Source organism: Nicrophorus vespilloides, unplaced genomic scaffold, assembly GCF_001412225.1.
Source record: "Nicrophorus vespilloides isolate i.1.1-1 unplaced genomic scaffold, Nicve_v1.0, whole genome shotgun sequence".
Lineage (NCBI taxonomy): Eukaryota > Metazoa > Arthropoda > Insecta > Coleoptera > Silphidae > Nicrophorus > Nicrophorus vespilloides.
In genome coordinates, this window is record NW_017095935.1 from 687603 (window position 1) to 704993 (window position 17391).

The 17391-nt window shown below is 28.1% G+C and overlaps 2 protein-coding genes across 4 annotated transcripts in view; one reads left to right on the forward strand and one right to left on the reverse strand.

Moving 5' to 3' along the window:
• LOC108568863 overlaps positions 1 to 8918 on the forward strand; it is a 64164-nt gene extending 55246 nt beyond the window's left edge. Inside the window, exons 2-4 of one of the 3 annotated variants that reach the window (XM_017930210.1) lie at positions 8363 to 8549; positions 8601 to 8734; positions 8796 to 8918. In XM_017930210.1, the coding sequence (XP_017785699.1) occupies positions 8374 to 8549; positions 8601 to 8734; positions 8796 to 8863 (378 nt within the window). In that variant the 5' untranslated portion in view covers positions 8363 to 8373 and the 3' untranslated portion in view covers positions 8864 to 8918. Of the gene's footprint in view, positions 1 to 8098; positions 8550 to 8600; positions 8735 to 8795 lie in introns of those variants that run through there. The other 2 variants (XM_017930209.1, XM_017930208.1) reach the window with 2 other exon arrangements.
• The window catches only part of LOC108568864, a gene marked incomplete at its 5' end in the record, with an annotated part of 72612 nt that overhangs the window by 21471 nt on the left and 33750 nt on the right, over positions 1 to 17391 (reverse strand). Inside the window, one exon of the mRNA XM_017930211.1 lies at positions 1950 to 2096. Coding sequence (XP_017785700.1) covers positions 1950 to 2096 — 147 coding nt within the window. The remainder of the gene's footprint in view (positions 1 to 1949; positions 2097 to 17391) is intronic.

Genomic DNA, 17391 nt, shown 5'->3' on the forward strand with positions numbered 1-17391 from the left:
TTGCAATTAAGATTATTCTAAAGTTTATATTAGTTAGTTTATTTCTAATAATTCTAAAGTTCTTATTTAAAGTTCGAACACGAAATGAATTATGTTCGAAAACAGAAAATATATTTGCATGAATAATTGTGTATTTATAAGCCTTTACTATGTAATCAGATAATGAAAATAAACAAAATCTTATATAATATGATTGATCGAGAACCGAGGTTCTTTTGTATTAATCCATCAATTAAAAAACAGTAATTCATGCATAAACTGGTATACAAAAATAAAAATGAAAATCAATAAAATAATATAATTGTTCATGAACCGAATTAATCCATTCTTTAAGCACAAATAACCTCTTATTCAAACCGTATCCACTGTAATTCATGCAATAGTATACTAAATATAAATAAAGTACATAAAATCTTAAATAATATAATTGTTCGAGAACCGAGGTACTTTTTGTAGTAATCCATTCTCTAAGTATGTATAATCGCTTATTCGGTAGCAATTTATACATAAAATCGTATACGAACAAAATGAAAATGAATAAAATGATATAATTATTCGTGAACCGAGGCTCTACTCTAATAATCCATTCCACAGTAATTCATGCAATCGTATACAGAAAATAAAACTACATAAAATCTTAAATAATATAATTCTTCAAGAACTGAAATTCTACTGTAATCATCCATGTTCCTGTATAAAGCTATTCTAAAACCGATACGGACCTACGGCATTCATCTTTGGGGATCTGCCTGTAACACCAGTATTGATATAATACAGAGATTCCAGTCCAAAACGCTGAGGAAAATTACCAATGTTCCATGGTTCTTCACAAACGATGACATCCACAGGCAAGCTAACATCAGTTTCGTCAAGGTAGAAATAGCAAAGGCTAGCACAAGATACCGTCATCGGCTAGAGAATCACCCAAACCAACTGGCTACGGAGCTGATGCATACTGCAGATCATCATCGAAGACTGAAGAGGTTTAAACCGCAAGATTTACCAAACCGATTTTAATAATCAATAAATCAATGTGTGCATAAATAATTATTGTATATGTGAAGTGGGGTTACTGGATCATCTCTTCATTAGGTATTATAGTATTATGCTTATTCAATAGCAATGCATAAAATGTTAAATAATATAATTGTTCAAGAACCGAGGTTCTCAATTTATCAAAAATAGTTGTTATAGAGTACCAATTGAAAGTGTAAGAGTTATTATATATCATGTTAGAAAATACTTAAGAAATTGGATGAACTCTTACAAATTTAAGTCGAAATTATTTTGATCAATAGAATGATTTATTTGAATACTTCTATAGTTAAAAATAATATAAGTAATTACTTATTAATAAGTATATTTTATTATTTAAATATGAAAACAATTGATATTCATAGCTTTGTTTAGTTGAAATGCTATGAAGTATAAACTGTTTTCATTATTAATTTAAAGTATTATTAAATACAGAATTTAATAATGCAAGAGTCACCCAGTATATATTGACTAACGCATCATACAAATAAGCACGTTTGTACAAGCATTTTGCCGGAATAATTGGTGTGAAATCGATGCATTTCAAAGAAAAATAAGGACGTAAGAAGAAGGAACCCCAAAAAAATTTGTAGTTATATCGTACGCCTACATAGAGCTGCAAAAAAGAGGTCTTTCTGAGTGGTTTCAGTTACCATTAGAGCATGAATGGATAATTGCTGTAACTCTCAAAATAAGGACCTTATTCCTGTTAAAGCTCTTACACAATAGCCCGGAACGCAATGTTCACCGTTGTTCTCTCATCTAGCTCCTGGATTCGAGCCATTAAGAAGGCTAGAGACTGGGACGTTAACATCAAAACCGTAAAAAAACCGGAGAGCTTTACGTAACCTCCTAATACCGACACGCACGATCCCGACACCTGCCAGAATTGCAGAGCTCGGAGGATTACTTACCGGATATCCGTCGTGGTGGAATGCGAATCCGTCCGGCATCTCATCTCACGACTTCGTGCCTCGTACATGACCACAGAATTATTTGTTTTCAGCTCCCTCGACGTTTTAATGAACAAGTAAGCTGCTGATGCCATTGGTGCTGCATACCTTGAACAAATGACTACAATTAATATCTATAAAAGTACATCCTTGAAAACATTCATTATACACATAAATGAAGATAAATGAGACTTATAAACATCTAATTTCAATAAATTATATGAAACATCAACAGTTAAAAGAACTTGTTTATCTTTTCGTTCTGGTTACAGACATAAATCTAAAGGTGTGTACACTCTACACAGTAATGTGTAATGTTGAAAAAGTTGATTATATACGTAAATGAAGATAAAGGAGAATTATATACATCTAATTTCAATAAATTATATAAAACATCAATATTTAAAAGCTCCTGTATACCTTAACTTTCTGGTTACAGACATAAATATAAAGGTACGTACACACTACACAGTAATTATTACATAAAATATAAATATATTATGTATTGTAACTTCTAATACAAGTCATAGAACTTCGGCAGGTTTTACTTACAAATGTACAAATCATACTATTAGTAATTGAAACAACTATGTAGGAATACCTCACTTAGTGCGGGTAATCGGTTAAGCCAATATTCCGCACTGTTTGAAACTGAACTAATCAAGGACTTTCAAACTTTTCTTTTTCTTAATTAAAATTGGATTTGTTCGGAAATTTTCAAATCGTACTTTAGTGAATCCGCACTGATGAAAGCCGCACTATGCGAGGTATTGGTGACACATAAGACAAAGAATATGCGAATTAATAAATTCATTAATTATATTACAATATATTAGGTGCAATTTTTTGATGGAAATTTTCGTATATAAAACATGTTTAATTCTCGTTACCAATTTCAACTGATTATCAATAAACAACTATCGATTTGTTGTTATATAAAAACTGGATACAATATATCTTGGGATTGAGCAAAGATTTACAATGGATTATAAGCTATTCGTTAACACCGTCTTTGATAATAAATACGAGTATCGTAAAGTTTGCAAGTTGGCGACTTTCGTAACAATGGTGGGATGCAATGGTCCAAAGGACAGGTAAAGGGAAACTATCGGAAGACGCGATTTACGATTCAGTAGTAAAGTTAGTCCCCCCTTATGCTCGAAGGGTGAATGGGACTTTTAGGAAATAACGAGTTTACAGTGGATTCCCCAAGGTGCGCATCATAAATTATATGACAAATCTTCGAAACATTCAATGTTACGTATGATTCAATACAGAACCTTGAATATACAAAATTATATATTTAACATATAATCTAAGTTTTATTATTATCTATTCTTGCATATTTCAAAATTTCTATATATAAATTTAAATCACTGAATAATGTTTTTATTGATTAGCATACTTTTAAAATTTATCATGGCATAATCATAAATTGATATTTAATAGAGGTAGAAGATATAATGAGGAAATTTGAATCTGTTATTTACAATTAATAAATACATTGATACCTCGGTTAGTCCGGTTTCAAAATAAACTAAATATCATTTGATACAATAAAAAAATCATATTAAAAAAACTAGTATACAAAATTATATTTTGATGCCTCGATGTTTTTTCTCCCTTTATAGTCGTCTCCTATTTTTCATGCCGATTTAAAGATTTCGATTATTCCGGTTTCAAACAGTCCGGGATATTGAAGGAAACGTCTAAGCGCATTATGCGAGGTTTAATTATGCATTATTTTAAATGTTAATCCAAAATTGCTATTTGACAATGAAGGATTAATTGGTTGAAGATAAATCTATTCCAGATGGAGATTAGTGAAGTGATTGTAATGGATATAAATCTAGATTTAGTACGATACAGGAACAAATGAGATGGAAAAAGTTATGAGTTGAATTAGATGAATTGATGTTGTACAACGCCCTTTCCCGCAAACACACACGATCGTGTAATGTTAAATGGCTTTTAGAATTGACTAAGCGAAATTCGATATTGCAATAATTAAGCACACAAAGCAGACCTAAATATCCTTCTATCGTTGCATTAATTCTGCAAATTACAAAGGACCTAATTAAACCCTTTGACGAGTCCTTCAAATCATTTTTCTTCTTGATATCTCAAACAACCAAAGCTTTCATCAAACTCGGTTTTATATTGCATAAAATACTATAATTAAAAATTTAAATTAAGTTAAATATAAAAATTATTTACTTTATCTATAAAATTAATAGTAACATATAGTTATTTAATAAAATAAAAATTAAGCCGAACTGTGGTTTTGGAACGTTTCTGTTTAAAAAAAAAACTTTTTTCACAAGGACGAATTAAATGAATATAAATATGATAAACTTTGAATATATTGGGTGAAGTAAAAAGTTCTGAGCCTTTTGTCCCACACATCGAGCTTCTTGAGTCCAGACTTATACAAATTGTTCCAAACAGTTTTTTTGGCTAATCTTCAGTTCCTGGGCAATGGGATAAGTGCTCGCATGCCGGTCCGACTCGACAATTTCCATGATTTTATCATGCCTATCAGAGCATGATGTCTCATCGTCGACGTCCATATTACCAGAACGGAAGCGTTGGAACCAACGCATTGCTGTTGCATTCGATTCTGTATTGGGTCCATAAACAATACATTTTTTTGCGCCTTTTCCGATTTTCCCCTGAAAAATGTATCGAATTTTCTCTTTTTTACTCTTTCTATCAGTGTGCATATGTACAGGGCTGCTCAAACGATTCTGTTAGTCGATTTTGAACCAATTCATCACAAGAAGATGCGCGTTTTGAATTAAAACTAGTGAACTATTAAAACTAGCAGTAAATTATGTATGTGCGTTTTGAAAATGTCTCCATATGTAAAATAAATGTATTTAAAATGTTTCCATCTGTAATTTAATTATTTATTTTGTTTGGATACACTTTCTCATGTATTTCGTAAATCTTTGACGATTTTTTTTAATGCGGTCCCTATCTACCGCTCATAAAAAGGTTTTACTGTATATAACTATATGAGATCCACTTTTTCCTAGAACGTATTCTTAATTTTACAATAATTCTTATGAAGAAAAAATGGTTTCAGTTTTCGAAGTACCCTTAGAAATTAATTATCTTTATCAATCTGAAATCTACTTGTTCCTAGAACTGATTTTTAGTTTTAAAATAATTCTTATGAGAATAATACTTTTGGTTTACGAACAGGATTTAGGAATGAATTATATTAAAAAAATAATAATAGAAAACACTGTCGGTTTTTGAACAACATTTAGGTATAAACATAAATAAAGCATAGAATTTATTGGCTATTACGTTAATTCTTATGTGGATAATAGTATCGGTTTAAGAACTGCATTTAGGAATAAATTCAATTAAATCAACCTATAGAATCTATTACAATATTGATTTTCTTTTGAAAATAATAAAAAGATATTTTTGAAGTACAAAGTTTTCATTTTCTAAGTTAATATTGTAACAACTGTGACTAAGAGATATTGGTTGGCGCAGGTGCAATATTCCTAGACGGTAAAATATTGCAATCATATTTAATCGTACAATCCAGGCGCGGAAGTAAAAACAAACGGAAAGTAATATAATTCATTCGAAATAATCTTTCTATCTCATAATTTTTAATTAAATTTCTAATTTTGAAACAGAATTACACTTCCAATTTCCACTCTATTTTATGATTTTATTTTCAATTTTACAATTTTAGAGGTAAATTTATTAAAAAATATAATAGTTCTATGAAATCGTGAATTTTATTACTACTACGTTCATTTGAAATTATTAATATAAAAATACAGTGGAACCTCGCATAACGAGCAAAATGAATTGTAAAAAAAATGACTCGCTTAACGAACAAGGTTTCGCATAACGAGTGACTATGAGAAGAGAAGTCCCGGATTGTGTGCTTGCTACATCATTTTTAAAACTTGTGTTCCTATATTGTGTGTATATGTTTCACTAAACGAGTAAAAATCCGGAAAGTTTAAAACTGATTTAACTCGTTAAGCGAGGTTCCATTTTCTCTTGGATTTTTCACTTTAGTCCCAAAATTAACACAAGATTTGAATTTGCCGCAAGTTATGCAAAGTGTTGGCAACGCCAAAAAAACAATTTGACTAAAAACTGTTTTCTATTTAATTCAAATCCTGCGTTCCCACCGTGTCCCACCTTTATCATTAAATAATGTATACCTTTATACCTTTCTTGTTTAAACGATTGAAATACAGTAAATTTCTCAAATCATGCACATAATACTTATTACAACAATATATTTATTTTTATAATTTTTTTTTTTCATTTCTTCAAATATACGATAATAACGTTTCGATTATGGTAATAAAATGGATTTTTACGTCAAGATGATAAAACTATCACATTTACAAAGTTATAAATTGTAAATTTATATTGATATATTTCACAAACAAGATTTATTTTCTTTAAGCTTTCTGAAATAAGCTTATGTATTTGCATTTATTTATACTGTTCAATAGGAACGATGCGTAGAAAAATGAAAGACTTTCGCTTTAATAAATTTCCGAGAAGGGTTAAAAATGAGAGGAATTTGATATGGAACAAAAAAGCACTTGAGAACGGCTACATCTTGTATTTTCCTTTTAATATATTTTATCCTCTTTTTTTATATAAAACTGGAAGGCGAAAAAGTTGTGAAAGAGAATGTAGGAAAAAAAACACAACAACAAAAAATGGAAAATGCGACAGCTTTTGAAGGCGGGAAACAATGTTTTATTTAATTTTCTAACGGAGTGTTTTATATAACAATTTGGTGTAACCTCTGGCAACGGGTTATTCCTTTGTTTAGGCCATCATTCTTTAGCACCCTAAAAAAACAATCCTGGCGGAATTTAATCCAGTTTGATATATAGCGTTGAATAAATATGCATATGATGAGATCCCGACAATATCAAAATTCCGACAACCATTATACCGACAACTTAACATTTAATTTAAAAAGGATTTTAAAAATTATTATAATTAAAATTCTTCAAAATTATACAATACGAAACAAAATTTTTGATTAACAATTAAAAAAATATTTGTTGATATAATCATTAAATTCTTACGTATTGATAGATAACAAAGTTAAAATTATCAAAGTTGATAATTAGAAAACATAGACAAAAAATTGGAACAAAAAAAAATAAATAACTGAAATGAGTCTTATAAAAATTCAATTTCATGAGTAACACTAATTCGATCATTACGTAATAATTTTATTAAAGCAAATAAATCTATTTTATACAAAAATTAAATAAAATAATTATTTAATAACAAATCTATTTTTTTAAGAACTAAACCTAAAAATTTTATTTATTGTTAATAAACTTAAAAAAATAGAACTTTAAATTCCAAAACATAAATTTATATTATAAATTTGTTTAAAATAAAACACTTTTATTTGATAATTCAACATTGATAGTTTGAAAACATAATTGTTAAAAAAAATAGATTTATTTTGAGAAAAGTCTTATTGTTGTAATTATTAGATCAATTATTTCATATACAGATATAAATATAAACTAAACAAATATAACAAATTTTCTGAAGACAAATTTTAGTATTTTTGTCATAATTATTAAATCATTACATAAATATATTTGTTAACAAAAATAACTTATATTTCTTGTTAAAATTATGTCATAATACAAAGTTTCTCAAACATAGTTTGAAAACAAAATTTCTTAGTAAAAACTAAATTACAAAATAATAAATAAATGTCTTATAAATATTCTATTTACTAAATAGAAAAAATAGAAGATGTTATTTGTTATATAAATTATAATCTGAATGTAATCACTTCATTTATTTTATTGTTAAATGAACAATTTGAAAATTTAATAAGAGTTTGGAGAATCTTTATTTTTTTAATGCTTGAAGGAAGTTGTAAATTACGGATATAAATTAATTTAAATTAAATTTTTATGTTATGTTTTATATAAATCAAAGGATATGTAAATATTACGATTTTCTACAATTCTGAATGAAAATAGCTTTTCCTGACCATGAACTTATCTTATCTTATCTAACTGTACAGACTTAAGTCACATACGCTGCAATCAGTAACAACAAAAATAAAATTCATCGTCATTGAATGCTTTTTATAGGCTGATACATTATAGTCACATGTCCTAATGGATCAGCCTCACAGATATTCGAAATTACTACCTGCACTCGGGATCGGAGACTTTCCCGAACCATTTTCTAAATATACCGTCAGTTTGTCCGTTTCAGTCGAATACTGAACATGCACCGCATCTGGTTCATCTCCAGTCGTTGATCTATTTTACAACACTCCACTTACACACGCGATTTACGGAGAAATTAATGTGTGCAGACTTTGTTAGGCTAAGAGAAAATGGCAGTGAAATATCCGACCGATTGGGACATTAATCAGTATTACGACGAGACGGAGCCTCGACAGCACTGGGAACTTCGGAGGGAGTTCATGGTCAAACACAAAGGACAATTCTCGGAGGATTATCTGGTTTCGCTGGGGAGAACTTTCATCAACATCGAGATGATGGGATGCGTGTACGTACGGAAACTTCTTATCGAGATCAATATTTAATGACAGAATCTCAGATATCCGGTGGAAGTGATGGACCGCATCGCGCACATGTCTGAGGATATCGCTGCGGCCTATAGGGATTCTAAGAAGTACAAGCTGCAGAGGACTTTTGTGAGTGCCAAAGATGCGGCCGAGACAAAGTATGGAGGTAAATGCAACCCAACAAGCTTTTAAACCGTATATCGGTAACCTTTTATTCCTTTGTTCAGGTAACCGTCCAAATCCCAACATCGATGCAAATCAGCATCTGCAGAAATTCAGTTCAATGAATTTGTGAAAAAATCTACATTTCTTTTATACACATTTTAATAAGACAAATTTTAATTAATTAATAAAGAGATTAACTAAAAAGAAAATTTCATTATTTATATCCGGGCAGAAAGACAATTTACACAAATTGTTGCTAATAAATATGTTTTTAGTCTCGTTTTGTAAAACAAAAAATAAATCATTAAAAAATAACATTTAATTTTATTATTTCGTAAATATTAAAAAAAAAATATAGTAATTATATTTAATTAAATTATATGAAAAAGTATATAAACAACAAACTTGACTATAATTTCATAGAGTCCTAAAATATTCTGTCGTTAATAAATATTTTTTTGTGTTTGTGTTTAGTTTTAAATCTTTAATAATTATTATTATTTTCTTTAATATTATCAATGAAAAAGTCATAGATTTGCAATTATTTGACAAAGTTATTGATATAACCAAGCTATAATTTTATTTAATTGCATCAACAATAAAACAATTTATAAATTTTGTTAAAAAATGTGGGTATATTTTATAATATCATAATTACTTTATTTAATATATAAAAAAAAATACTATAGTTTGATTTGAAAATTTTAAAACATCGTAAATTTTACTTGATAAATTCAGCAAAATTGCTATATAATTTTTAATGTTATTTTTTTGTTAAAATTTACAATACATTTCATAAAAAGTTATATTTTAATGTGTTTTTTGTGGATTAGTCCGGTTTAAAACAGGTATTCAAAATATTGGCGCACTATGCGAGGTATTGCTGAATAGTCTTAAATTTGTCGTTCAAAGAACTGGAAGTTGAATCATGTATAAATGAAAAAGTCATTGTATACTTGAATAAAGGAATGGTTGAGTGTTTGTAACTGGGGGGAATATTTGATCTCCAGATGTACAGAAACTTGAGAGGGACATATTCTCATCCGTTGGTTCGGAATTTCAAGGTTAAATTACTAAACTTATTCAAATAAATCATAAAATATGTAGTAAGTACTAAGAAAACAATATACAGTGCAACCTCACTTTAGGAGAACCTCGCTTAACGAACAAAATAAATTGTAAAAATGATTGCATAACAGAAGTGACGAACAGAAGAGTATATAATCACACATATTTCCAAACTTGTGTTATTTGTCAGTTTTTATGTGCAAAATTTAATAATCCGAATAAAAAGCAGAAGAATAAGAATAATCGTATATATGAAAAGCAAAATCATTAAAAAGCGAGTCCAAGTTATACTTTTTTTCCTTTCTATCATTACCGTAATTTAAATTAGTTTATATGGGAAAAATTGTTTCACTATACGAGTTTGGAACGGATTAAACTCGTTAAGCGAGGTTCCTCTGTATATTTCTTAAATTCAGATTTATATTGTCAGAATTATTGATTGATTTTATTGATAAACTGATAATTAAATTAGTAAAAATAAATTATTTAGCATAAATTGTAAATCCTGAGGATCAATTAAAATATGTTTGTTGTTATAATCATTAAATCATAACGTTTTTTTTTAAATTGTAAATTACAAAACAAATATATTTCTTAGCAAAATTAAACTAATAATAATATTTATTGAAACAGTTATATAAACTAATAGAAAAACGTAGTTGCAAAGGATCAAACTAAACTATTTTTATATAAATTAAGAAATCAATTTTCTGAATAACTAATTGAAATATACTCCTTGTTATAATCATGAAATTATGTAACTACCGTATTTGTCGGACTATAAGATGCACTTCAAATTTAGATTATTTATTGTAAAAATATTTTAATGTTACCTTCGGACCATAAGACGCACCCAAAATTTGAGTCCATTTTTCTAAGTGCGAACGAAATATTTTCTTGTCTTTACGTAACAGTTTTAATTGTTCCTCTTGTTTTCTCCATTCTCGAACCATTTTCTCTGTTGGTGGTGGACCAAAATGTTTTTCTGTTGCTCTGTTTCCATATTATTTTGCATAATTGATCACATTTACTATATACATCACGTTATATGAAAGTCTTTTTTGTTTTATTTTCAAATTTAGAGACGATTTATCAAAACAAATATTTTTATGTTACCTTTGTTACCTTCCATTTTTCTATGTAAAAGGTGCGTCTTATTGTCCGAAAAATATGGTATTTTTATTTGATAATACAAAAAAATACTAATACTTATAGTTTCAAAATTGAATTATATAATTAGATTTGTTTATGAATCAAGTATGTTTATTTTTTGTAATTTTATATAATTTTTGAAAGAAAAATATTCTCAATTAATTAGTTGTAAATAATTTCCTGTATGTTTGTTGGATTTATTCATAGATGCTATGTATGTAAACAAAATATTGCGAGATATTTTATTGTTATCTCAATGATGTTGTTATTGAGATTGAGAGAATGTTGATAAGAATTTATAAAAAGAACAAAGCAAATTTCCTTATTTCAGAGAATGACGATCATATGTATAATTTGTAAACAAGCTATAAAGTATACATAAAAGTATTGAAATTGTCTTTCAAATTAATAATTCAGAATATTGGACAATTCGAATATTAAATAAAATGTTAAGGAATAATTGCGTAGTTTTAAATATATCAAATGAAATAATTATTGTCGACATAGCAAAAATAATTGTAAATGAAATATTTTTCTAATATTTAATTAAATAATTAAATCTTGAAATCTATTTTTAAATACTCATAAATATACCAATTATATAAAAACACGTATAATTATTAACAATAATGATTTTATTGAAACATTTTTTTTTTTTGACTTTAAAGTTGATTATTTTAGTCATTTTTTGTTATAATTAATTTTGTAATATATTTCCCGTTTTCCTCAAAGTAATGATTGGAGTTTGAAGCTAAATTTACAAAAGTAGTCGGAAAGACTGATAAAATGTAATTTGATGGGTTTAATGATGGTTTTATTATCTAAGGAAAATTTAATAAATATTAATGTTTGGTTCCGAGAAGAAAAATAATTCTATAATTTTATTGTCCCACCTTAATTTGCAATTATTTCCAGCGAATTTGCGTAAAGATAAAAGGACATTAAAACTACGTTTTATGGTCGTATTCGTTAGCTGTAATTACACCAACTTATTAAAATTATCCAGGCCGTGAAAGAGCGACCAAAAAGAAAAGGACTAATTCCAAAGGAAAAGTCTTCTTTCGTAGTGAAAATTATTACTTGCACTCGCCGTAATTCAAATTCAACTATATGCAAATTGTAAAAAACCTAAATCAATATGAATTCAGCTGAGTCAGCCATTTTTTCCATCCATTATTTTCTCCATTCACCCTTGCAACTTTCCCACTAATTCATCCTGCATGCAAATCAATTTTGCATTCTGCGTTTGATGCAATTCCAGTGCCCCGCAAATGCAACCGCCCTCTGACCACACCGGACCGATTACATTCGCTTCTATTTCCAATCCCATTTGAAGATCAAAGCTTTCATTGGGAAAATGTGTCGGAAAAAAAAAATGATGACTACGTAGATAATAATGAGTACATACGAATATTTTGCAAAAAACTGTTTGGGTCAAACGGGGATGTGACGACTACATCTCTCGTACACGGTATGTAAATCTTTTTGAACTTAAAAAACTTGCTTAATAACAAATCTTATTTCAGTGATTATATCTTTATATCAAACACCTGTTACCCCACCTATTCCTATATAATTATGGTTAACCAAAATCATAATGTAAAATATAATTGTATCTGTATAAATAAACAAGCAAATATTAACATGCAAAAAAAATCCACACGTATGTTGATTTGCATACGTGTGTCTGCAATATGGCGACAATTTGTCATTTTTCAATAAATAAAACAAAATCTGTTCATAGAATTATAAAGTCAATACATAATTGTATGCATCAAGGGCCATCTAGTGTCAAAACTTTAAACAAATATGTGAGGAAAGAAAGATTGATTGTAAATAATTTCTACAGCTATATTGTTTGTTAAATGTGAACGTGTGGAGATAGCTTGACAATTTTTACAATATCATTTGAGTGATAGTGAAAGAATGTCAATGTAACTTTTTTGGAGCAGTCACTTGCCTGTTAAAAAAATGTCTAGAGAGCGCACGTTGCATTACAGATTCCATGACAAATCAGAACAGCGATAAAATAGATCACGGAAAAACCGAATAGTGACAAAACAGAACATGGGAAAAAGTAAAGTTCAAGCAAAATAAAAATAAACAAATGACAAAGATTGAATATAATTATAAATTTATGTATGTTATCTTTATGTTATATACCTTTTATATTTTTGTTCGATGTTTTGTTTTGTTTTGTGACTATTCAGTTTTGTCATATTTTATCACTGTTCTGGTTTGTCCTGTTACAATCATTACAATCGCTATTTTTATAAGTGAAAACGGCTGTGAACCGCAATCTCTTGTACAAAGAGCCGCATTTACCTACCTCTGGCATATATGCTTTTACAAAACCACTAAATATACGAAAACAAATCAACATTATATGACAGATAAATTTTCTAGTCAGCTTTAGTTTGTAAATTACAATTACTTGGCCAAATATATAAAATACAGTGGAACCTTGCTTAACGAGCAAAATTAATTGTAAGAAAAATTACTCGCTTAACGAGCGATGTTTCGCATAACTGTACACATATTATGTGTATTTTTGAATACCTGTATTGAAGTATTTCACTATACGGGTAAAAATCCGGAAATTTTGAAAACAATTAAACTCGTTAAGCGAGGTTCCACTGTATGTACAAATTTAATATAATTAATTTTTTTTATTATGAAATTTGTGTACCAAACACGACGCGTCTAAGAAATGTTCACTAAGTTAGCATTAATATATTTGTTTCTGGAAAATCCAAAATTGTTTGTAAATTTGTTAAATTCTAACAATATTTTATGTCAAATTTAAAGAAGATTGGTTAAAACTATTAAAATAAAATTATTTTGTTTTTCCAGTTAACTCAGATTGAACGGTATCAACATAATGAAATTTCTTTATACTATTTTAAGCCAATGTATATAAAAAAATGCATTATATTACTAAGGAAATCAGAAAAAGGGAAACTTTGTCGCTACTTTTTACATCACGATAATCCTCCCGTTCACACTTTCTTGCATCAATGAGATTTGCTCAGCAGCTTATTTTCCGGGCCTAGAGCCGTGTGATTTCTGGCTGTTTTCGAAAATTAAAAAAACAAACTTAAGGGAAGAATATTCAGTTCCAATAAGGAGATCATTAATGATCGAACTTAAGAAGCTCAAAAAGCAAATTCTAAGGAATATTTTGAAAGGTGACTCTACCGACTTAAGAAATGTATAGAAATACATAGAAATTATGTATAGAAATTACAAATGATGAAAATTAATAATATTAAAATAAAATTGTTTTTACTTTTTTTTTTCAGACAACTTAGCGAAATTTTGTTAGACTGTATTCATACAAAAAAAAAATCTCCATATATTTGTTTTTTGAGTTTGTTATTTGTCCCTATAATGACAATATTTCTTCTCAACTTAGTAGAAAAGCTATAATAATTTAACAAAACATATTGGTGATATTATAAAAAAATAAAATCTATACTTTAATATAGTAAAATTTAATTTTTATATTATGAAACTTGTGTATTATTTATTTATAAAAAAAAACATTTGTAACAATTATAAACTGAACTTTCTATATTATTTATCGATATGATGATCATATTTCATAATACCGTATTGTCTCCTGAAGTTAGTAGAAAAACCACAATAATTTAACCAAATTTCTTGGTAATGTGTGAAGGGAATAATATTCGAAACATGCCGATCGGAAAATTAACACAAACATTCTCGGTGCCTCTTAATTAACTATGAAATGATGATGCAAATCGATTCAGAGTCGAGTTTCAACATACAATTCGCTACATTTCGACGTATCGCTATGGGTTGAATATTTTGCGCAACATAACATAAACTAATTAATTTGAAACGAGAGCTAAACAAACATTTTGTACGGAAATATGTTGAATAAAATTAAAAAAAAAAAGTTACGAGCGTGCATACATATTCTCAATTACCAGCGGAAAACGAAACTAATTAAATACAAATCAATTTAAATCTGTCTATTTTGTCACAATTTTATAAAACAAAATATTTTCATTTGCTTTGGGTATATTTTTTTTAAAGATTAAATTAACAGCTTCGAAGCTGCAGTATGCAGGGTTTCCCAAACTTTTCTTGCAATGGTACACTTCGTAAATCCTGAAATGTTCCGTGAAAATTTTATTTTAATACATAAATAATCGTTTTTCTTTTATCCACTCTTTTAGTATAGTTCAATTTATTGTGGTTATTAAAGTCCTCGATTAGTCCGGTTTCGAACTATGCGGGATTATGGATTTCGAGAATTTGATACTGTCTGGATTATCTTTGTCGGGATTTTAATTGCCACCGGTGTGGGATATTGGCGGAACCGATTACAATTTTCACTATCCAATATTAATGTAAAATTCAGATGAGTTGATCATATTCAAATTTCCCTCTATTTGCGTTTTTAATGTGCAATTAAAATGAATTATACTACATTATTTTGTTTCCCTTATATTGACTATTATTTAGGTCATAATAACGAAATAACAAATTCATAACAAGAACAATTAAAAACGGAATATTGAGAGGGAAATTTGAATACGATCATGGAGAAAATTCAAATGAGTTTTGCGTGAATGGCAATTTGCGCAAATAACATATTTTCTGATTTTCCGAATGGCGGAACGAATTGTTATGGATGTATTTTTGCCGAGTGTAATTAAAGTTTTTCCCTGTGTGCCGAATGAAAATTATATAGAAAAATGAGAGTTACTAAATTTGATTCTTCGTTTGCGAATAACTTGTCGACGAGCTTGTTGATTTATCAAAGTTTTCATCAAGTATTTGTCTTGGAGAAACGTTAAGCTTATCGGATGGGTTTCATAACTAATTGAAATAGTTGCGGTATATTGCGAGCGAAAGTCGCCGCGAAAACATCCCGAGAATTCCACCTAAGCCAATTAAGCCATATCCTCAGATCTGTATTTTCTCTCATTCCAGATGAACAAATATTCTACAACGTTCTCAAGCACTATATAGATTATTTTTAATATATAATGTACAAAAAGTCTGTGGAAACTGATGAAATAGAAGCTACAAATTATGGAAATAGGTTTCAAAAACTTGATCTTAGAAGATAGCACATAATATTTTATGATGTTTGGAATGTATCAACTCATATAGGAGTTTTTACAACTAATAATAGTAAAGCAACATTTATTGTATCCATAAAAATCAAACACTAATATAAGCTTCAAAACTACATAAAACTACATAATTTAATGATGAAACAAAAAATCAAATGCTGTTTGACCATAGGTATTTCTGCCTTGATAATAATATTATATTTATTTTTAAATGAAAAATCTTAATATGTAATGTAAATCAATAAAAATATTCATAAAGTCTCACAATAAAACGATATATCTTCTTCAAAGTCAATATTATTTATATTTTTACAAATATAAAATTGTAATATTTAAATCTTACAGGTGAAATATTTCAGCAGACATTGAAAATAAAAAAAAAATGCTGAAATAAAATTTACTTATGAATATATATCCAAATATTTTTATCCACTATTATTATAATGCATTTATTCAAGAGATAAACTTTTAAAAATCATTGGTAACATTATTATTGTTGAAAATCAGAAACAATATTATTAAATCATGAATATAGCTCAAAGTATTGACAAATATATATGTATAATCTAAATAAATAACAAGACAATTCGAATCTAGAATAATCAGGTATTTTCTAAAGTTTATATAATTAATAATAGTAGAGATATTGTTTAAAAGTTTAATGCAAAGCAAATTTATTTTTACAAATTAATTATATAAGATAGTTTTAATAATTAATTTTATTGAAATTTCTCTGGAGGATAAATATGAAATGTCCGATTATTGAAATACCGACATTGATATCCGAAATCTTTGAAATTTCACTTTAACAGTTCTTTTATTTATTGTGAAGGAATTTAATCAGCCTTTCAGGCAAACTTTTTGGTATGCTTATTGATTATGTGTAAAATTGCCTTTTGCAGATTACTTTTTGTAAACATGTAAACTAGGCATCGCGTAGATGCAGACCAATGCAGCGTAGAATGTGGAAGACCAATGTGGCGTAGGCAAGGATGTGGCTAATAAACGCACAGTACGTCGATGGTTTGAGAAGTTTCAAACTGGCATTTTTGATCTTCAAAATTAGCCATGATGAGCTACAGTAGAAGCTGAATTGATTCAATGTCATTTCAGATTCAAAATGGAATTAAACAATTGATACATTTATTTGATTCTAGTTGGCTTAAAATCTACAGTCACAGAGGTCATTTTCATCTCTGATAATGAAACTTCGATATAATGAAGTCTGCAATTTTTAGTCCCATATAACATTAAACTATTACAATTTAAGAGCAAGCGATATCATTTTTTTTATAAGTTGCCTGTTAATTTTCCAATTATTTTTCTT